The sequence below is a fragment of the Podarcis cretensis genome (assembly GCF_951804945.1).
Source record: "Podarcis cretensis genome assembly, chromosome: 16".
Lineage (NCBI taxonomy): Eukaryota > Metazoa > Chordata > Lepidosauria > Squamata > Lacertidae > Podarcis > Podarcis cretensis.
The window spans coordinates 27,791,005-27,813,528 of NC_137186.1; the positions used below are offsets into that span (position 1 = coordinate 27,791,005).

The following is a 22,524-nucleotide window of genomic DNA, read 5'->3' on the forward strand; positions in this document are numbered from 1 at the left end:
CTGAACATTAGTATTAATATTGTGCCATGAGGTTATGAGGATTCCTTCTTATCAATTCTTCTTATTTTCTTATGAGAGCATCTGTTTTGTAACTGAAGGAGCAGTATCAACCCAACACACACAACAGCTTGACAATGCACACACCCAAACCCACACACCCATCACAGAGAATGGGGAACTGGAAACCAGCTCTGTTGAAATAATGCCTTTAATATTACCATAACACCTTTATTCAGACACAATTCACGAAAACACCGTTCCAACCTCACAGGCGTGCCTAAACGAAAATGTTCTTATCAGACGTCGAAGAGTAAGAGTACAGTGTAGGTGCTGCTACACTAAAAGATTCTTCTTGTTGCTTCAAAAAAAAAAAAAAAAGCATCGCAACCACCCCTTTGTGGATCATTTTTCTTCTGAGTCACGTGCCTCGAGCCAATCTTTAATTGACTTTAAAGGCTTCTTATCCATTCATCAGTCTAAGGCAGGTATATGTGGCCGTTGGCTTTTGGAGCCCCCAATCCTCATCAACCCCAGCCAGGGATGACAGGGGTTGCAGTCCAAGGAGGCTGCAGGTGCCCCATTCCTGGTTTTAAGAGATCAACTGGATACAGCCCTATTTCTGACACACACAAAAATAGGTTTCCTGCAGGGCTTTTTTGGGATGGGTAAAGTTTCTATCTAGTGAGAGGAAGGTGCTGCCAGGCCTGCCGCTCAGGGATCTCCCTACCGCCTTTGGGCACCAGCAGGGCCGCTGCTGCTGCTCGCTGCAGCACCGGATCCCAGGCAGCCTCCCGGAGGCGCCCCAAATCCTCCTCCTCGCTGCTGCTGCTGCGGGAACCCCTAGTAGCCGGCATGATGGAAATCCTATCAGTCGCAGTGCATCCTGGGGGCTGTGGTCCAGGCTTCATTGCTCAGCCCTTCCCTAGCCCGGTCCTCTCCGCCGGATTTGGACTACAACTCCCAGTAGCATAGCCAGATGATACTTGGGCCGATGGGAGCATTACAATGCTGCCTGGGGCTGATGGGAGTTGTAGTCCAAAACTGTTGAATGGAGAAAACGACCCTAAATGTCTTCATTGACCTGGTCAGCATATGTGTGGCATACAGAACACAGAACACTTAATTCCTTTCAGAGAGTGATAAGAAGAATACCAAAGAAAGGCGGGTTTGACTTAATTTATATAATTTTGTTATGTACTGGGTTGAATAGGATCCAAGTTGCAGCAGTCTGATAGGTCCTAGAATAGGATTCAGAATGCAGCAGTCTGGTTGGTCCTAGAACCATAGCTGTCAAGTGTCCCTTATTTGAAGGGACAGTCCCTTATTCCAGCGCCATGTCCCGCTGCTGTCCCTTATTGATGGATGTCCCTTAAATGTCCCTTAAATGATGTCCCTTAAATTTCAAAGGAAGCAGCTCCTCTCCCTCCCTCCCTGCCGGCCAGGGAGGAGGAAGGCTCCAACTGTGTTGCTTGGCTGTGTTGCTCACCCAATAAGAAGTCTAAGAATGACTGGGAGTGGAGCTTGCATGCCTTGTGTGTGGCTAGTTAATGCAAGCTGAGGGGGTTTTTGAATGCTGGACGCCATTTTGTTGCACGTGCTGCTGCAGACTTTGCAGTGCAAAGCCAGGCCGGGGAGCCAGCTTAAGTTGAGGCTGCATAGGCCTTGTGGTGCATGTGATTCAGATTCTATTCAGCTGAACCTCTGGTTACAAAGTTGGTTGGACAGTGTTCTCGTAGCTACCCAGCATGAGTTTGACCAGACTGCAGGAGGACAGGAAGACTGGAGTGCCTGGAACAGGTGAGGCTGCAGGTCCCTTATTTTGGCTGCTGGTCCCTTATTTTCAAGGCTGCTGGTCCCTTATTTTCAAATCTGTAAGTTGACAGCTATGCCTAGAACAATAGGATTCAGAATGCAGCAGTCTGATTGTTCCGCAGGAACCACCCAATCCAACTCCAGGTGGAAGTGAATCCGCAACCTGATTGGCCTACAGGAGAATCCCGGAATTAGCCAATCACGTGGGGCTCATTGTGTAAATAATGTATATAAAGCAGACATTTCGGGGGAACTTCCATTCCTCCTCACTACTATGAGCTGAATAAAGAGCATGAAATCCACGCTCGACTCAGAGTATATTTCACATTTATTAATAATACAGTTTGACCAAACTGCGAGAGGCAGTGGAAGACAGGAGTGCCTGGCGTGCTCTGGTCCATGGGGTCACAAAGAGTCAGACACAACTAAACAACTAAACAACAACAACCTCGGGTTACATACACTTCAGGTTACAGACTCCACTAAAACAGAAATAGTACCTTGGGTTAAGAACTTTGCTTCAGGATGAGAACAGAAATCGTGCTCCGGCAGCGTTGCAGCAGCGGGAGGCCCCATTAGCTAAAGTGGTGCTTCAGGTTAAGAACAGTTTCAGGTTAAGAACGGACCTCCAGAACAAATTAAGTACTTAACCTGAGGTACCACTGTAGTGCCTGCCCGGTGCCTGCCCCCTCTTTCTGCCAAACAGTGGCCAGAGTGCATGGGGTCACAGGTGCCAACGGTGTCCCTTTGGAGAATAGAAGACACTGTGGAGACTCTTGTGCTTTAAGAAATAGGGTTTATTCGCCTGAAGCATTGCAGGCAGTCCTTCTTTCTACCTCACCAAGATGGATCTCGGCCTTTCTTCCCCTTTCTTCTTCCCAGAAGCACCTTGTCCTCCCGCAGAACAGTTACCCTAGTAACCTTCCAAATCTCAGTCCCTGGTCACACCTGGGACAAGAAGTTCCTGAAGACCCTCAATGGCTCTCTGTTGTAATGCTCTTCCCTCAGCTAGCCAGGCTGGTTTGCATAAGGCAGCCCAGGAATTCCCTGTCTGACACAGCCCTGCAGTTTATGTTTTAATCCATATCCCAGTCAAAATCCTAGTATTTATTTGTTCCTAGTGTTTAGGGGGATCCCCTCCTATTTCTATAACAATAGTAATCTCCCTTCCGTCTCAGTCACAACAGCGACTATATGAAGAAATTGTCTTAATGCTTTAGATTGAAGTATACCTTGTGGTTATGAGCATATATCTGTAATATAAAATATTTTCCAAGTTTCTTTTTATGCCACATGGATGGCTGCATACTGCATACAAAATAAGTCTTAACATCTGTATATGTATTTGTCTTAAGGGTGTATCTGTGTATGAATAGAGTGAGCCTGTGATCTTGACTCAGGAATTAAGTATTTTTCATCACAAAAGAGTGGCTAGACTGCCCAGGTAATGCAATCTGCGTCCATAATGAGGTATCCTGGCAGACAGATAAACAGGTTTTCTGCTGTAGACAGCCCCCCTGTGATGTTTTTCTGCTGGGGACCACCTTTTTCTGTGATGTATGTATTGGGGGGGTGGTACTGAGCTACAGGGTGGCAATTTCAAAGTCTATCTAAGGGGGCTTGCACACCTTTGTTCTGGGTCTCCTCCTCCCTCCTGCGTGTGGGGGAGCACCCTGTTGCAACAGCTTTAATAAAGATCAGGTTTACTAGCTGCTTTGCTTCTCAATATTCTCTGGTTGGCCTCTGTAGGCCTCAATGGTTAAGTACTGAACCATCAACAATGCAGAAAAGGTTGCCAAGTTCCAAATATAACATGCAAAACTCTTTCCAAAGCTAAATTTCAGAGTTCTCCCACTCTGAATTGTCTCATTGTTGTTGTTGATAGATTTTTATTGATTTATCAGGTTTGGTTTTGTGTGTACATACCTATGCATTATAGGAACATCATTCCTGACTGAGATTTTCCAGGAAATAATTTTTCCTTTCAAACAGGATACGTGAACTTCTAGGAAGACTCAAACCCACATAAGGAAAATGTTTAATAACTTCTCATTTGTGTCCAAATTAATAAAAGTTTTGTCCCTTCGTTTCTTCCACAGCCAAGTGAAGGCTAGGGGCCAGGGCTTGCTCCTCCTCAGGGGCTTCCTTCAGGTCTTGCACAAGGTTCCCGTACTCAGATGGTTCTTCCATTTTAACTGTTGCAAAGAAACAAGGGGGGGGGGAGAGGAACCAAGGTCAAAGTGGAGCCAGCTCTCATCTTTTCTCTCCCCCCACCTCCCACCCTGCCTGAGAATTTCCAGTACTCCAAGGCAAACCATATTCAGATCAATTCCTTTAGGAGGAACAGAATCCAAACATACATTCACACCCCTGAAGGCCCTTTGAGAAGGGAGATAGCTCTGCTTTGACAGAGTTAAGCTTGGTGGATCAGAGGGATGCTCTGGACGTAGTGTATCTTGATTTCAGTCAGGCTTTTGACAAGGTCCCTCATGATATTCTCACGAGGAAGCTGGTAAAATGTGGGCTGAATGAGGTAACTGTTAGGTGGATTTGTAGCTGGTTGACTGACCAAACCCATAGTACGCATTAATGGTTCCTCGTCATCCTGGATAAAAGTGACAAGTGTGGTGCCGCAGGGTTCTGTCCTGAGCAAGTTGTTGTTTAACGTCTTTATAAATGACTTGGATGAAGAATTGAGGGGATGCTCATCAAATTTGCAGATGACACCAAACTGGGAGGGGTAGCTAATGCCACAGAAAGACGGAATCAGAATTCAAAATGACATTAACAGATTGGAGAACTGGGCCCAAACTAACAGAATTAATAGGGACAAATGTAAAGTTCTTCACCTAGGCAGGAAGAACCAGATACACAAATATAGGATGGGAGACACCTGGAGAAGGATCTAGGGCCCTTGGTGGACCACAAGCTTAACATGAGTCAACTGTGTGATGCAGTGGCACTAGCAAAAAAGAAGAAGCTAATGTTATTCTGGGCTGCATCAACAGAGGTCTAGTGCCCTGATCCAAGGAAGTCATAGTCCCTCTCTCTTCTGTCTTGGCCAGTCCACACCTGGAGTCATATGTCCAGTTCTGGCACCACAATTTGAGAAGGATGTTGACAAGCTGCAAGGTGTACAGAGGATGCATGTTTTTTTTGGATAGGCAGAACCATTGGAACCAAGCCTCTGCATACAATGTGATCATACTGTACTCCAGAACGGATCCCCCAATACCCCACTTAAGGGAAGGGGCGCCCTTAAACCTGTGTACCAACTTCAGGCATGACAAAGCTCTCTGTCTGAGCATTTCAACTGTTCATACAAATTTAACTGATGTTTTTTAAAAACCATTACCAAGAGTTGTTTTGCAGGACAAAGGCATGTACAGATGAGAAGTCTTGCATGCATTCACAAAGCATTGAAACAGACTTGGAAAACGTTTTACATGACACATTAAGCTTGCATCCATACTTTGAGACAAAGTGTTCAGATAATTTTTCCACAGTGGCTGCTGCCCGAACTTCACCGCGGTCTCTCCGCTGGGGATGTCCCATGGCAAGAGGCAGAGGGTGCTGATCCCCCTTCCCCTGTGGTGATCTAGTCTCCTGCCTTTAAGAGACCGGGACACTCTCCTGAGATCTGGGAGAGGCTCAAGGAGTATGAACTGCTGGTTACTCGAAAACCTGAATGCTGCGTCCAGACGGTTTCCCACTCGCCCTGCTCCTTTCCCAGGGAGAACCCACTCTAAATCAGCACTAAATCAGAGTGGATGTCAACCCAGAGAAAACCCAGATTGCTGTTTGCTCCAACTGAGCTCTAAAGAGCAGTTTCCCCTGGGGATAAAAAGAAGCACAAGTGTGGATAAACCCAGAGTTAACTACATTAGAGCTATGAGCCCATTGAACCTCATCCCCTTTTGCTAGGCGCTGGATTTGGCCACAGGAAACATGTCCTTGATGTAAACAAACCCCACAGCTTACACACTTCAAAGATGTTCCTGTCCTCCGCCTCTGACCAGCTTCTTTTCCTGCCTCTTTCAGTCTGGAAGGTGGAAGAGCAACCTGAGGGAGCAACCAGAGGGCTGGATCCACCTCGTGCAGCAGCATTTTCTAGACTTGGGGCAGGCAGCTCCTCATCCTCTGCATCCAATTTAACTGTGCACAGAAATAAGGAATCAGGACCATCTCAGACTACCAGTACCATCCCTAAAAAACCACTAAAGTGAAATTGGGTCCCTAACTCCCTGAGGGTTTGAGACCCATCAGCTACCCTCACCTGATTTAGCTGGCCAGTCGAAGCCATTCTTGGGGTGAGGTATTGTTTCTGAGCACAATTAAAAGTGTTGGTGCTGACCTTTCAAGCCCTAAATGGCCTCGGTCCAGTATTCCTGGAGAAGCATCTCCACCCCCATCACTCAGCCCAGACACTGAGGTCCAGCACCGAGGGCCTTCTAGTGGTTCCCTCACTGCGAGAAGTGAGGTTACAGGGAACCAGGCAGAGGGCCTTCTTGATACTGGAGCCCCGCCCGCCCTGTGGAAAGCCCTCCATCACAATGTCAAGGAGATAAAGAAGTATCTGACTTTTAGAAGACATCTGAAGGCAGCCCTGTTTAGGGAAGTTTTTAATGTTTGATGTTTTATCATGTTTTTCATATTCTGTTGGTAGCCGCCCAGAGTGGCTGGGGAGGCCCGGCCAGATGAGTGGGGTATAAGTAAATTGTGGTGTAGTGTATTGTTTATATATTGTATTGTATTGTTTTTTCTTCTGTTTTTTCTTCTTTTTTCTTCTTTTCTTTTTCTTCTTGTTTGTAAGATTTAAAAGCAATAAATATTATTTTAAAAAATAAGTAAATGGTGGTGGTGGTGGTTGTATATTTTTCTTTGCTGTAAGTCACTTGGCAAACAACTAATAAGATATATAGCTATAGCTATAGCTATAGCTATAGCTATTTTTTAAAGAAGATTGTTCCAAAGAAACTCCCTTAAAAGAATCAAGTATTTTTGTCCTAATAAAGTCTTTAAAAGAATTCTTCTAATTTTTTTTTAAACAATTGTTCACTAGCAACTTAAAGACCAACTAAGTTTGTTCTTGGTATAAGCTTTTGTGTGTATGCACACTTCTTCCGATATAACAGTAACAACAGCAGCAACAACAACAACAACAACAACAACAACAACAACAGAATTGTAGAGCTGGAAGGGACCCCCAAGAGCCATCTAGTCCAACCCCTGCAACGCAAGGAAGTCAAAGCAAGGTGCTAGGGTGGACCAGAAGGAACTGCTGGGTATCCTTAAACCGGAGCGTGTTTTTGCATTGTGTTCAGACCCACCTTGGCCAGGGGGAGGCCCACAGGTCCCTTTCCTCGTCTTCTGTCGCAGGGCTGACTGCCAGCTGCTGTTGCGGTTCCTGCGGAATATGTGAGGCGGGTGGCTGTTAATCAGTTCCTTCAGGCGCTTCAGCACCTCTTTCAGGGGCTTCTTTGCCGCCGTTTCTGAACAAGAAGAATAACAAGCCATGTCATTGTTTGGGGAAGCGGCACCAAGCCAGGCTGGGAAAGGAAGGTGAAGAAGACTCAGGGATTTCACCGCTATCCAGAGGGGCAGTGCAAACAGGTCAGCCTTCGCGCGTCCCAAAGGGTCCCTGCCAGATGTTTTGGACTAGAACTCCCATCAGCCCCCCAAACAGCTGTCTTCAAATATCTGAAAGGCTGTCCCACCATGGAAGATGGAACAAGATGGGTTCCTGCTGCTCCAGAGGGCAGGACCTGAACCAATGGATTCAAATGAGAAAGACAGATTGGGAGAGGCTATGGAAAACAGATTTGAAATTCATGGCATGTTGTTCACTAAAAGAAAACTACAGGAAAATGATGTACCAGAGGTACTTGGCTCCTGTTAAATTAGCAAAAATGTACAGAATGAGTACAAATACTTGCTGTAAATGTAAAGAAAAAGGTACCTTTTATCATATGTGGTGGACATGTAAAGTAGTAAAGAAAAAATTGGGAGATGATGTATAATGAAATGAAAAAAAAGGTTCAAAATAACTTTTGTTTTAAAAAAACAGAAGCTTTCTTCTTAGGAATTACAGGTACTGAGTTTCCAAAGGATCAGAAAAGATTGTTTATGTATGCGACAACACCCACACGGATGCTACTGGCCCAGAGATGGAAGGAAGAGACAACACCGATCAGAGAAGAATGGCAAATCAGGATGATGGACTATACCAAAATGGCAAAATTAACTGGGAAGCTCAGAAATCAAGAAGACAATAAGTTTAAAAAAGAATGGGAAAAGTTTGTAATTTATATACGAGACCACTGCAAGCAGGTTAAAACATTGGCAGGATTTTAAATACACTTGTAATGTAAAGGAAACTATGGACAATTCAGCAGGAAAAATATTTCGATAAATATTGATATGCAGTTGTAATTATTTTCATTAGGACCCATGGAAGGGATGGGGGAAAGTCAGGAGATTCAGAGTAATCTAAGTATTTGGATTTTGAATTGCTGTTTGTTGTATGTTTATATTTTAAAAAGCTCAAATGAAAACAGAGAAGAAAAGAGATTCTGACTCAATCACAGAAACGACTTTCTGACGGGAAGAGCTCTTCGATGGTGGAACAAGCATCACAGACCACAGCCAAGAGAACAGGTCCATTCCTTTGTCCCAAACCTCCTCCTCCCCAAGTTTACAAACCTTGTGCCGCTCCTTCTTCCTTCCAGGACTCTAGCACAGGTTGGTGGCCGGGATCTGCAGCAGCTTCTGCTGAAACAAAAGAAATCAAGGGATGCATTGCATCAGCGTTTGGGCTGTCCTGCTGGAATTTCAGGTGTAAAGTCCCTCCTAGAGAAGAATGGCAGATCAAGTTGATGGACTATGCCGAAATGGCCAAATGACCGGAAGAATCAGAAGTCAGAAAGACCAAAATTTCAATAAGGGATGGGGAAAATGTATAACCTATCTTAAAAACCATTGCAAACAGTTAAAATCGTCAGTAGGATTGGAATATCACTTGCAGTTTAAGGGTGAATTTTGGACACAATGGAGCTGTAAAAGATGTGGATTATCATAAAAGATGCAGGAGGAAATGATTAACAGCAGCACCCACAAAGGGGAGGAGGGAAGTCCAGGATATTCCTTGGAATCTTGTTTCTATGTTGTATGTTTGATATGTGACTGTAAAGTTTGAATCTGAAAAAGCAAATAAATAAATCTGGGTGCAACTCAGCTTGCTGAGAGGGGTTTGCATGGGGTAACAGGGTGCATCATTTTAGGAGGTGAAACTTAACTGTTGTTCATTTCTTCGGTGAAGTGTCTTAAAAATATGTTTCTGGGATATGAGGAATTCAAATCCGCTATTATTTTTGTGATTGGACAACATTTAGCTTGGCCACTCTACATTTGACAAAGAAGCACATGAAGCATTTTCGGAAAACCAACAAATTTTAATTTTAATTGAGAGCCAGTGTGGTGTAGTGGTTAAGAGCGGTAGTCTCGTAATCTGGGGAACCGGGTTCGCATCTCTGCTCCTCCACATGCAGCTGCTGGGTGACCTTGGGCTAGTCACACTTCTTTGAAATCTCTCAGCCCCACTCACCTCACAGAGTGTTTGTTGTGGGGGAGGAAGGGAAAGGAGAATGTTAGCCGCTTTGAGACTCCTTAAAGGGAGTGAAAGGCGGGATATCAAATCCAAACTCTTCTTCTTCTTCTTCTTCTACCTTCAGGAAATGTCAGGTAATGCTAAATGCTAAAAAATGAATAATAAAATATCCTAGAACTGCAAGTACTTGGCAATAATTTTTAATGATTTCTATGCCATTTTGCACACATTTTACGTACCAAGCAAAACTAAATTGTATTAATTTAAACAAAATATCTGTTGAGTTTCCAAGTCACGTTGCAACTTTTTAGCACCCCTTGTTTTTGAAAGCTGGAAGCTGAAGAAATTCAACATGCCTATGATGTGATCTGCTGGCAAGAAACACACGTAGCCAAAAAACACAAACATATATTGATAAATAAAAAGCTGGGAGTAGAGTTTATCAATTCGGATGTAGAAAAAAAAGAGGGTTAGTAATTTATGTTAAAGAAAAATGGGAACCAGTACTGATTTGCAAAGATGAAGAAGGCAGAATCTTGGGAGTTCAAATTAACCATCAGGGGGGAAAATTTAATGTGGTAACTGTATATGCACCCAATACAAAGAAAGCAGAATTCTTTAAAAAACTGGAGCAAATGTTATTAGAACTAGAAAACCACAAGTTAGTTCTGCTTGGAGATCTGAATGGAGTACCATCTCCAGAACTAGACAGAAATGGGAAAAAGAGGAAATCGAATCAAGGGAAACTCCCCAAATCATTCAATAATCTACAAGAGAATCTGGACCTAATTGACATCTGGAGGCATAAAAACCCAATAACTAAACAATTCACGTACTTTTCAGAACCACATCAGAGTTGGGGTAGAATCGATCAGATCTGGGTTTCAGGTGAATTAGCAACAAGAACAATGAAGTGTGAAATACAACCCAGAACCCTTTCTGACCATAACCCAATACTATTGGAAATAAAATGCAAATCATCTGGCCCATATAGATGGAGATTGAACGAATACTTACTTGAAAATGAGGAGATAATTGAAAAGGCTAAGACTACCCTTAAAGAGTATTTTGATATGAACCTGAATAAAGAAACAAAGATTAGTGTTGTCTGGGACGCTAGTAAGGCTGTCCTAAGAGGATTGTTTATTCAGCAAAATGCATTCAGAAAGAGACTAAGAGAATCAAAGAGGGAAGAAATAGTTAAACAACTGGGGGAATGTGAGAAAAAATTAATAACGAACCCTAGTGACGAAAGGACCAAACAAATCTATAAAATGTTGCAGACGCAATACTCGATACTAATAAGTCAAGAGGTAGAATGGAGAATTAGATCAATGAAGCAAAAGTATTTTGAATCTGCGAATAAAACGGGGCGGTTATTGGCGTGGCAACTTAGAAAAAGGAAAAAACAGAACGTGATTAACAAAATCCAAGTAGAAGGACAAATACTGGAGGACCCCGCTAAAATAGAGGAAAAGTTTCTTCAATTTTACAAAAACTTGTATAAAAAGGAAGAGGAAGACAACGGAAGAAATTGATAAATACTTGGAAAAGAATAGAAAAGAACAGCTGACGGATGAGGAGAAAAACTACTTAAACAAACCAATAACGGTTGACGAGATCAAGGAAATAATTAAGAGGATGAAATCAGGGAAAGCACCAGGCCCTGATGGGTTATCCCAAAAGTATTACAAAGTCTTAGAAGAATATCTGGTCCCGGTTCTCTGCAAAGTAATAAATAACATTCTACAAGGAGGTTCGGTGCCTGACTCTTGGAAAGAAGCGCACATCACGTTAATCCCCAAATCAGAACTGGATAAGCTGGACATAAGAAACTATAGGCCGATATCACTACTCAATAATGATTATAAAATATTTGCAGGAATAATGGCAAATAGGCTTAAAGAATACCTATCGAAATCTATCCATAAAGACCAAACGGGATTTCTCCCTAACAGGCATTTAAAGGACAATGTAAGACATATAATAAATATTATGGAGTACCTGGAATTTAAGATCGATATCCCCGCAGCCCTAATTTTCATTGACGCTGAAAAGGCATTTGATAATGTGTCGTGGAGGTTTCTACTAAAAGGTATGGAGAGGGTCGGTATAGAGGGACCCTTTCTGGAGGGTATAAGGGCGATTTACGCAGAACAAAGGGCCAAACTAATTATTAATAACAATTTAACTAGCTCATTTGTGATCTCGAAGGGTACAAGGCAGGGCTGCCCTTTATCCCCCCTCCTATTTATTATGGTACTGGAAGTGATTACAAATAAGATCAGGGAAACCCCCGAAATAAAGGGAATTAGAGTAGGGGACAAAGAATATAAACTAAAAGCATATGCCGACGATTTGGTGATATCGTTAGGAGAACCAGTAGTGAGTATCGGTAAAGTTATAGAGTTGCTTGAGGAGTTTGGAAATCTGTCTGGCTTTAAGATAAACAAAGTCAAAACTAATATGCTAACAAAGAACTTAACTAAAGAGCAAAGAAGCCTGCTAGAATCAAAAACAGGAATTAAGGTGGTGAAGAAGGTGAAATACCTGGGCATTTGGATCTCCGCGAAAAATATAAATTTAGTGGAAGACAACTATAAAGAGATTAAAAAAGATCTGGATACCTGGGGCAGGTTAAGACTGTCTTGGTCGGGCAGAATGGCCGCAGTTAAAATGAGTATTCTCCCAAGGTTGCTGTTCCTTTTTCAGAATATTCCGGTGATTAGGGGCACGACAGCATTTAAGGACTGGCAGAGAACCCTGTCCAGATTCATTTGGCAGGGCAAGAGAGCAAGAATTAAATTTAAATTACTAACAGACCGTAGTGACAGAGGAGGATTTGCCGTTCCTAATCTGAAACTTTACTATGAGGCCGCGTGTCTGTGTTGGATCAAGGATTGGATTGCCCTGAAAAATGTAGACCTGCTGGATTTGGAGGGGTTTGATGCCAGATTCGGCTGGCATGCATATCTATGGCAAGATAAGGAAAGAGCTCATAAAGGATTTTCCAACCACATATTTAGAGGTGCGCTACTCGAGGTATGGAACAGAAATAAGAAACTTCTAGAAAAAGACACCCCGTGGTGGCTATCACCAGTTGATATTCTGACAATTAAAAAACCTAATATGGAAGGTCAATGATGGACCTATGAGGATCTATTGGTAAAATCAGATAAAGGGTGGAAGCTCAGACCCTATGAAGAACTGAAGGATAAATTAACAACCTGGTTGCAATTTCATCAAATTAACTCCCTATGGAATGAGCACAAAAAAATAGGGATGAGCGAGAAAAAGTCCAGATTTCAGGTGGAAATAATAGAAGGAAACTCCAAACTCCTATCTAAAATGTATAGTCAACTACTAGATTGGGATATGAAGGATGAAGAAGTAAAGGAGGTGATGACCAAATGGGCCATAGACCTTGGTTACAACCTGGACTTTGACAGATGGGAGAAACTCTGGAATAAGGACATGAAATTTACAGCATGTGTTGACCTCCGAGAAAACTTACAAAAAATGATGTACAGGTGGTATCTTACCCCTGTGAAACTAGGGAAAATGTACAAGACGGGGGATAAGTCTTGCTGGAAGTGCAAGGTAAAGGAAGGAGACTTCCACCATATGTGGTGGACCTGCGAAAAAGTAAGAAGGTTTTGGGGACTTATCTATGACGAGCTAAAAAAAATTTTGAGATATACCTTCCCCCAAAAACCCGAAGCCTTCCTTCTAGGGATGGTTGGGAAGGAGATTAGACAAGAAGATCAAACCATGTTTCAATATGCAATGGCAGCAGCCAGGATACTGTTGGCGCAAAACTGGAAAACCCCTAATATTCCAACCATTAGGGACTGGCAATCCAAATTATTTGAATATATAGAGTTAGCAAGGATGACACAGAAGATCAGGCAGCAGAAAAATGAAAAATTTATTAATGACTGGAGCAAATTTTTTATATATATGGAAACAAACTTAGGAAACATTAAAATTTCAGTGGGCGATACATAAAGTTTGAGAGGTGTAAATAAAGGAGATAAAAACACCCCGTAGGAAGATAATGTGGGATTACAACTCAAGCCGTTTTGAAGGGAAGTCAACCACTGTTGGTGACGGGTGGGTGTGTTCTTTGTTAGTGTTTTTTTGGTTGTTGTATTTGTTGGTGGGTTTGGGTCTTGTTTTTTGACGTTGTTTACCTTTGTTTTCCTTTGTTTTTGTTCTGTTTTTTATGTTTTTCCTTGTGATTTTCTTTTCTTATGAAAAAGAGCTTAATAATAAAAAATAAAAAAATGCCCTGATGGGTTAATGGAGTGGGGGACCCCCAGCTCCCCTGGACCACTTTCTTTATGCTGACATCTCTCTTATCTCTTTGATGTTTAGAGGGAGAAACCTGAGGTTGCATCCAGCTTTACGAGTCCCTGCCCCTCTTCCCATTCTTAATCTGGACCTTCAGGGGGAGAGGTCCTCTTGGATCCACCTCCTGAGAAGAAAGGGGCAAGGCCGCCTTCTTTGTCTCTCCAACCAGACAGCCAGGACTATAGAACTCTTTCCCTAACCTTTAATAAACGTAAGAACATAAGAGGAGTTTGCTGGGTCCGGCCAATGGCCTTTCTAGTCCAGCATCCTCTTCTCACAGTGGCCAAAGAGATTTTTGCGGTGAACCCTACAGCAGGACCCGAGCCCAAGAGCTCTCTCCCCTCCTGCCGTTTTGAGCAACTGGTAATTCAGAGGCATTGCTGCCTCCGACCGTGGAGGCAGAGCAGAGCCATCCTGGCCAGGAGCCCCCGGCAGCCCTCTCCTCCTCCATCAATTTGTCTAGCCCTCTTTCAAAGCCATCCAAGTCGCTGGCCATCGCTGCCTCCTGTGGCAGGGAGTTCCACAGTTCAACTTTGTGCTGTGGGAAGGACTTTGTTTTATCTCCCCTGAGTCTTCCAACCTTCAGCTTCACGGGACATCCCTGCGCGCCAGTGGGAGAGGGGAGAAAAACCTCTCCATGCCAGGCATCGATTTCTACCATGTCACCTCTTTGAATTGGACTGTGGGGTTCCCTCTCTCCTTCGTACCTCCGTGGAGGGATCCTCCAGGACCGCCTCTGCTTGGCTCCGCCTCTCCTGCTGCAGGGCGGTCCAGAGGGTCAGTGGGCGTGGCTTGAGGAGGAGGCTTGGTTTGGATACATTGTGGGTTTTTACCTTGTATTTTTATGTTGTGAACCCCGCTGAGATCTATGGAGGATGAACAGCATACTAATGAATGAATTAATGGCAAGGTGCAGGTCCCAGGTCAAACCTACCGCCATAAAGGGCTACCCACAGCCTCACTTACTTGTGGGGTGTGAGCCAACCATCCCTTGCCAGGAGCTCCTGGCTGCCACGTTGCCCGTACTCTTGGCATTGCCAGGTGGGATGTTGGAGAGGAGCAGCCGGCTCATGGCAATGTTGGCCAGGAATCTCTTCAGGATGGGGAGAGGGGAGGCCGACGAAGCTCGGCTGCCCATGGTGACAAGCTCTGGTTCTCGGGCGGAAGGAAGCCCCCTTTTCTCCTCTGGAGTGAACAAGGCGCTCCAAGGCCTGAACTCTGTCCCCTTCTGCCACAAAGTCCAATCCACCTTCGATTCCGTGTCTAGGAAGAACAAAAACACTCCAACTGAAGGCGCTGAGGGATGGGATGCCTCTCCTCTCCTCTCTGAGGCCTCAGCCCTGGCTGTTTTGGGACTACAGTTCCCATCATCCCTGACCACTGGACCTGCTAGCCAGCAATGATGGGAGTTGCAGTCCAACAACAGCTGGGGACCCAAGGTTGAGAAAGACTACATCATCTGGCAGCAATGGTTCTCCAGCACACTGCCTCGCCAGGGTGGCACATGCTCTGGCTATCCTTCTCTTGGACTACTGCAATGCGTTCTACATGGTGCTACCTTTGAAGGTGACCCAGAAACTACGACCAATCCAGAATGCGGCAGCTAAACTGGTGCCTGGGAGTGGCCACCAAGACCACATAACACTGGTTCTGAAAGACCTACATTGGCTCCCAGTAAGTTTCTGAGCACAATTCAAAGTGTTGGTGCTGACCTTTAAAGCCCTAAACAGCCTTGGCCCAGTATACCTGAAGAAGTGTCTCCACCCCCATCGTTCAGCCCGGACACGGAGGCCCAGGTCCGAGGGCCTTCTGGTGGTTCCCTCCCTGCTAGAAGTGAGGTTACAGGGAACCAGGCAGAGGGCCTTCTTGGTAGTGGCACCCACCGTGTGGAACGTCTTCCCATCAGATGTCAAGGAGATAAAGAAGTATCTGACTTTTAGAAGACATCTGAAGTTAGCCCTGTTTAAGGAAGCTTTCAATGTTTGATGTTTTATCGTGTTTTTCATATTCTGTTGGGAGCCACATGGATAGATAGATAAATAAATAAATAAATAGCACACAAACTTTGCTTCTCCAAAGGATCTGGGTCAAAGTCAGATCCAATAGAACCTGCACCCTGAAAACCTCAGAGAGAGAAAAACAGGATGTGGGAAAGAGCATCTCTATTTACTTTCCAAGAGAAAAAATATATAACCTCCTCAGCCCTTCACAACTAAAGGGGTGATGTAGGTGCTCAGAGGCTTTCCAGGCACTGGTGCCATGTTAGTAAGCTCCGATTTAAATGTACACCTGCCCTACCAAGAAGGTGCAGGGCAGATGACATCACCTGCCTCCACCACCATTGCCTGGCCTTCCCACTGCCTTGCTAGAGGTGCAACCCCAGAGGCTCACCTTCCTGGGCTGAACTCAGGGCCTCCACCTCTTCCATGGTCCACGGGTGCTGCCTCTCTGGGGAGCTGTTGACGGAGGAGCTGGCAGTTAGTAACCACGGCTGGCTGGGGCGGTTCTGGGGCAGCTCCCTCAGGCACCGCTCCAGGTCTTGCAAGGGGGCGCTGTTCCAGTTGGGTCCTACCGAGAAAGGGCATGCAAAGCTGTCAGCTACACAACTGCACCATGCTGCAGTTTATTATCTAGGTACCAACTTTCATTCCAAGAAGAAATACCAAAACAGTCAAGGATAATTAAAATATATAATGTACAAGTACATTAAAACAGCGTAACAATTAAAATAGACTAGCCGTTCCCTAAAACATCAAACATTGAAAATTATTATTATTTCTGAAGGCAGCCCTGTATAGGGAAGTTTCTGATGTTTGATGTTCTATTATAGGGGGGGGGGTTATTGGGTTGTTGTTTTTATTGATTATATATGCTGTTTTTATTGTTGGGTTATTGTTTTTATTCATTATATATGCTGCTGGAGAAGGGCAGGGTGTGATTTTATTTGATGGGGTGGAAGGAGGGGGAGAAGGAAGGATCTACGTCAGACAGCAGCTTGCATGGGGGTGGAGGGAGGGAGGGAAAACTTCAATGTGGGGGTGCGACAAAAAAATTTTCACACCGGGTACCACCTGACCTTGCTACGCCACTGCCTAGAGGGGCACAGGCAGTGGGACATCCAGTCAGTGTAACTGCCTGTTCCACTGGTCTAGACCTTCTCCTCCTGCATGTGACCTGGGAGATGAGCCTGGCTCTGGCTGACTCCATAAAAGAGCCGAGTCATGCAGCCATTTTCTTGGTTGTTGTTTTTCTCTTGTCTTGCTTGCTGATCTTTTGCTGCCACGCTGCTCTCCTGCAGCCATTTTTGTGATCTTAATGTGATTTTGCTATCTGCTGGCTCTCAGCCAGCAGCACATGAGTTCTCACACAGTTTCTTTGTGTAACTATCAAGCAAAGTCTGTTTTTCAGGGATCATATTGCAAACTGAAATGTGTCAATTTTTTGTTACTTTACTCAGAAAGACTTTTGTGTCGTTATTCTTTTAAGAGGGATCAAAAGGGAACACCAGAAATAAACTTAACTAAGAGATTAAAACGAACCTGCAAACTAGCTTTCAGCTATATTGAGGGGCATCTGCTCTGCTACATCACTTTCTAGTGTGAGGGGGGGAAATATATTTTAGGTTGAGGTTCAAGTATAATTATTACTCTACTTTTTTAGCAGTCAGTCGTGTTTTCATTGTTCATCAGCTGATTATTCACTATCTTCTTCCGGTTCGGATATATCGTTTGTTGTTGGATTCTCCATTTATGGGCTGTTTGTGTGTCCCACCCCCCAAGTTCTTTCCAGTATTTTATCCAGAAGATATTAGCATCCTTTACCGTTTCAAATCATTTTCTTTTCCCTTTGAAATAGAAATTCCCTCTGGAAATTCCCACCTAAAATAAATAGACTTACCGGTAGCTTTGCTAGAAATTGAAATTTGTCTCTTTTCTTAAGCAGACAGGGTGGAATTTCCTTTAAAATTATAATCTCCTTTCCACTGATTTTTATTTCATTTCTCTACTTGTCATTAGTATCTTTTCTTTAATCCAATTTGAAGTAAACCTTACAATACAATCTCCTGGCCATTTATTAGCTTTCGCTTTCACGGAGTTGACTCTTAATATTTTTTCTGTGTATCTGAGTACGTCCTCTTTCTGTAATCCTAACCAGGTGGTTAGATTCGCTATTATTTTATTCTGTAAATTTTCCCCATATTCCTCGGGTATCCCTCAAAATCTCAGTATTTTCTCTCTACAGTGGTACTTCAGGTTAAGAACTTAATTCGTTCTGGAGGTCTGTTCTTAACCTGAAACTGTTCTTAACCTGAAGCACCACTTCAGCTAATGGGGCCTCCTGCTGCTGCCGTGCCACCGCTGCACAATTTCTGTTCTCATCCTGAAGCAAAGTTCTTAACCCAAGGTAATATTTCTGGGTTAGCGGAGTCTGTATCCTGAAGCGTATGTAACCCGAGGTACCATGGTACTTTGCATTTGTAGAATTGCAAGTGTATCCTAGGTAGCTTCTTGTTTGATTTTAAACTCATCTATTTCTTTTTTTAATTTATTATATTCTTTCCTTGGTTCTCTATTCTCTTTTGTTATTTTCTTCGCAACTTCCTCCTAACCTTGAGTCTTGTTTTTTATTTCTTGTATATTTTTTTAGTGTACTGTAAGCTCATTCACCTGCCCGACAAATGTTTCTGAGACTTTTGAGTTTGCCTCCATTCTTCCTTCCATGCTGTCTAATTTATCTTCTAGTCCTTTAACCCTTTCATTCATTTCTTTTTTCATTTCACCTAGATCTTTTTTCATTTCTCCTATATCTGTTTTCAAGGCCAGGATGAGCCCCCTTGGTGGAACACAGGACCTGGCTAAGAGTGGGGACAAGCGTAGATCCCTTCTGCCTTCTCCAGTCACTGCGACTGCGTCACTCCTCTCTTCAAATACCCTCCCACCCCATGTTTTCTGAACCAACCAGTCCATCTGCCCCACCCTGTCTGGACTCTGCCTCACCCTCCAAATACGGGACCCATATCCATAGGTCAATTCCTGTCTCTGGGCTGCTGTGAGCGAGGGTTCCATCGGGGAGCCTAGAGGCCAGGTCTCGCTCCTCAGGGTCTTCCTTCAGGTCTTGCACAAGGGTCCCATCCACAAATTGTTCTTCCATTTTAACTGTTGCAAAAAAAAAACCAAACAACAAGGGAGGGGGGAACCAAGATCAAACTGGAGCCAATCCTAATCTTTTCTCTCCCCCCATCGCCCACCCTGCCTGAGAATTTCTGGTACTCCAAGGCAAACCATATTCAGATCAATTCCTTTGAGAGGAACAGAATCTAAACATACATTCACACCCCTGAAGGCCCTTTGAGAAGGAAGATAGCTCAGTGGCCGAATATCTGCTTTGACAGAGTTAAGCTTGGTGGATCAGGGGGATGCTCTGGATGTAGTATATCTTGATTTCAGTCAGGCTTTTGACAAAGTCCCTCATGATATTCTCATGAGGAAGCTGGTAAAATGTGGGCTGAACGAGGTAACTGTTAGGTGGATTTGTAGCTGGTTGACTGACCAAACCCATAGTACGCATTAATGGTTCCTCGTCATCCTGGATAAAAGTGACAAGTGTGGTGCCGCAGGGTTCTGTCCTGAGCAAGTTGTTGTTTAACGTCTTTATAAATGACTTGGATGAAGAATTGAGGGGATGCACACCAAACTGAGAGGGGTATCCAATGCCACAGAAGACAGAATTAGTATTCCAAATGACATTAACAGATTGGAGAACTGGTCCCAAACTAACAGAGTTAATTTCAGTCGGGACAAATGTAAAGTTCTTCACCTAGACAGGAAGAACCAGATGCACAAATATAGGATTAGGGACACCTGGAGAAGGATCTAGGGGCTTTTGTGGACCACAAGCTTAACATGAGTCAACAGTGTGATGCAGTAGTAGCAGCAGCAGCAGCAGAAAAAAAGGGGGGAGGAAAAGGGGGGGGGAGCTAATATTATTCTGGGCTGCATCAACAGAGGTCTGGTGCCCCAATCCAAGGAAGTAATGGTCCCTCTCTTTTCTGCCTTGGCCAGACCTCACCTGGAGTCATATGTCCAGTTCTGGGAACCACAATTTGAGAAGGATGTTGACAAGCTGCAAAGTGTGCAGAGGAGGGCAATCAAGATGATCAAGGGTCTGGAAACCAAGCCTTAGGAGGAAGGGTTGACGAAGTTGGGGATGTTTAGCCTAGAGAAGACTAAGATGTAATAAAATAGCCTTCTTCAAATAACTGAAAGACTGTTGCATGGAAGATAGAGCAAGCTTGTTTTCTGCTGTTCCAGAGGGGGTCACCCCAACCAATGAATTCAAATGACAAGTAAGGGGATTCTGAAAGAGACACCAGGAAGAACTTTATGATAGTGAGAACTGTCTGACAGTGGAAGGGGCTCCTTCAGAAAGTTGTGGACTCTCCTTCTGTGGAGGTTTTGAAAACAGGTTTACAAACTTAATCCGTTCCTGAAGTCCGTTCTTAAACCGAGGCGCACTTTCCCTAATGAGGCCTCCTGCCGCCGGTGCCCTTCCATCATTCGGATTCCGTTTGTAGACTGAGGTAAAGTTCGCAAACCAGGACACTACTTCTGGTTTTGCGGAGTTTGTAAACCAAATAGTTTGTAAACAGGGCTGTTTGTAAACTGAGGTACCGCCGTAGAAGCATTCTAATTCACAATTACCTCACCGTTTGCAATCCTTCTACCCAGATTCAACTTTTCTGAGAACCTTTGCTTTTACGGAAAAGTGACATTTCCCTTTCTTACAACTTCTACCATGTCACGTCTTTGAATTGGGCATTGCATGGCTACTACTCCTGTGTAATCGTGGAGTTTTTTTCGCCTGGGGCTTATTCCAAGTCCCCTCCCTAGTTGCCGCCCTTCATCCTAAGGTCCCAATTTGGGATACATTAAAACACAGTATTAAAACAACCTACAAGCGTTTCTGTGCGCTGCTCTGGTGCCCCAATCCAAGGGATGAGTGCCACAACCCCAGAGTCGTCTGCGACTGGACCTAAAGGTCAGGGGTCCCTTTACCTTTACCTTACAAGCGTAAAAACGAGCCGGGTCCTAAAAACAGACACCTCAGACGTCAGAAGCCGGGTTCTAGAGGTGAGTCTTCAGTATCCTCTGGAAGCTGTGCAAGGAAGGTGCCAGACCTACCTCTTTTGAGAGGGAGTTCCACCATTTAGGGGCCACCACAGAGAAGGCCCTGCCCTGGGGGATGCCCCACTGCAAGCCTCCAAGGGAGAAGAAATTACCAAGAAGAATCACCAAGAGGGTCTGTAAGGAAGGAAGGTTCTGGAGGGTAATGGCTGCGTCAGTTTACTGCTGGGAATGAAGCATTCCTGAGCATTCCATTCTCACACAGTTCCATAACTGCCACCTTGGAGGCAGCGTCATTTAACTGATTCCACAGAAACTGGCCAAAGCAAAGGAGGCCGGAACTTTTTGCCACATGAATCAAATTTCTCTCTTTTTTAATTTGTTTATTGTGTTTTACAGTTTTATATCAAAATAGTCATAAACAAGAAAAAACAACAAGAATGCATAAATCCCATTCTCCCCCCCCCCCCCCCGCGACTTCCCTCAACTTCCCCTTCTGGTTCTTTAAGTATTTGCTGCTTCTGTTTACATTATTTTACCTTAATTTCAAAATATTTTAACTAAATGCTCTTATTTTCTTATCATTTTTGTACCATATCATTCAGATTACATCTTGCACTTAATTGCTTTCCAGATCATTTTTCCTTATCTTTTATGCTTATTTTCTTAGTTGTGTTTACTCATTTATTTTATATATATAAATTAACATATCATTTTCAACAGTAATTAAACATACTTTTACATCTTATTCAAATTTTTGACTTCCATCATTCCTGTCTGAAAAGTTTCCAATCTAATCTCTCAGTATGCATTTCTTATCTTCCCTATTACATTTCAAACTCATAACCAGTATCTCTATTTTTTTCTACTTTGTAACACTTCATATATTTATCCTTACAAAACTTATTGTAGTCCTACTAGCGTAATTTGTTGATTACAGTTGCCCTTCAAATAATTCATATACTTCTTTCAATCTTCTGTAAATCTCTGGTCCCGCAGGTTTCGAATCCTTCTTGTCATTTTGTCCAATTCTGCATAGTCCATTAATTTCGTCTGCCATTTTTCTTTCGTCAGAATTTCTTCTTGTTTCCATTTCTGGGCTAACAATACTCTTGCCGCAGTTGTTGCATATAAAAACAATTTAACATCTTGCCTATTAATGTCCTATAATATTACCAAGTAAAAATGCTTCTGGTTTTTTAAAAAATGTATATTTCAACATCTTTTTCATCTCATTATATATCATTTCCCAGAAGTTCTTTACTTTTTTACATTCCCACCACATATGATAAAATGTTCCTTCTTTTTCTTAACATTTCCAACATTTATTATTTGTCTTATACATTTTAGCTAATTTAACTGGTGTAATATACCATCTATACATCATTTTCATCATATTCTCTTTCAAAGCATTATAGACTGTAAATTTTATCCTTTCATTCCACAACCTTCCCCATTCTTCAAGCTGTATATTATATCCAAAGTCTTTTGCCCAATGTATCATTACCGATTTCACTTCCTCATCTTTCAAATGCCATTCCAACAGTATTTTATACATTTTAGACATTGTTTTACATTCATTGTTTAATATTTCTATTTCTGATTTTGATTTTTTTGGTCACCAAATCC

General features: G+C 43.4%; 1 protein-coding gene across 4 annotated transcripts; it reads right to left on the reverse strand.

Moving 5' to 3' along the window:
* Positions 1-3,836: 3,836 nt before the first annotated feature.
* Positions 3,837-21,100, reverse strand: LOC307204877 (uncharacterized protein). 4 transcript variants are annotated; one of them, XM_079956966.1, is made up of 8 exons: positions 20,833-21,100; positions 18,769-18,927; positions 16,163-16,339; positions 14,738-15,034; positions 8,515-8,583; positions 7,143-7,304; positions 5,794-5,967; positions 3,837-4,007 (listed from the first exon to the last, which is right to left on the reverse strand). In XM_079956966.1, the coding sequence occupies exons 2-8, from the start codon at positions 18,920-18,922 to the stop codon at positions 3,877-3,879; spliced, it is 1,164 nt and encodes a 387-aa protein (XP_079813092.1). In that variant the 5' UTR covers positions 18,923-18,927; positions 20,833-21,100; the 3' UTR covers positions 3,837-3,876. The 4 variants fall into 4 exon arrangements, with proteins under 4 accessions (XP_079813092.1, XP_079813091.1, XP_079813093.1 ...); XM_079956965.1 differs by lacking the exon at positions 20,833-21,100 and adding an exon at positions 19,841-19,865 and having other exon boundaries at positions 8,515-8,580; XM_079956967.1 differs by lacking the exon at positions 20,833-21,100 and adding an exon at positions 19,841-19,865 and having other exon boundaries at positions 5,798-5,967.
* Positions 21,101-22,524: the final 1,424 nt, after the last annotated feature.

Coding starts and splice junctions, on each gene's coding strand:
- LOC307204877 (XM_079956964.1), bottom strand. Junction 15,035..16,162: donor CCTGAGTTCAGCCCAGGAAG/GTGAGCCTCTGG, acceptor TGTTCTTCCTAG/ACACGGAATCGAAGGTGGAT. Junction 7,305..8,514: donor GGAAGAAGGAGCGGCACAAG/GTTTGTAAACTT, acceptor CTTCTTGTTCAG/AAACGGCGGCAAAGAAGCCC.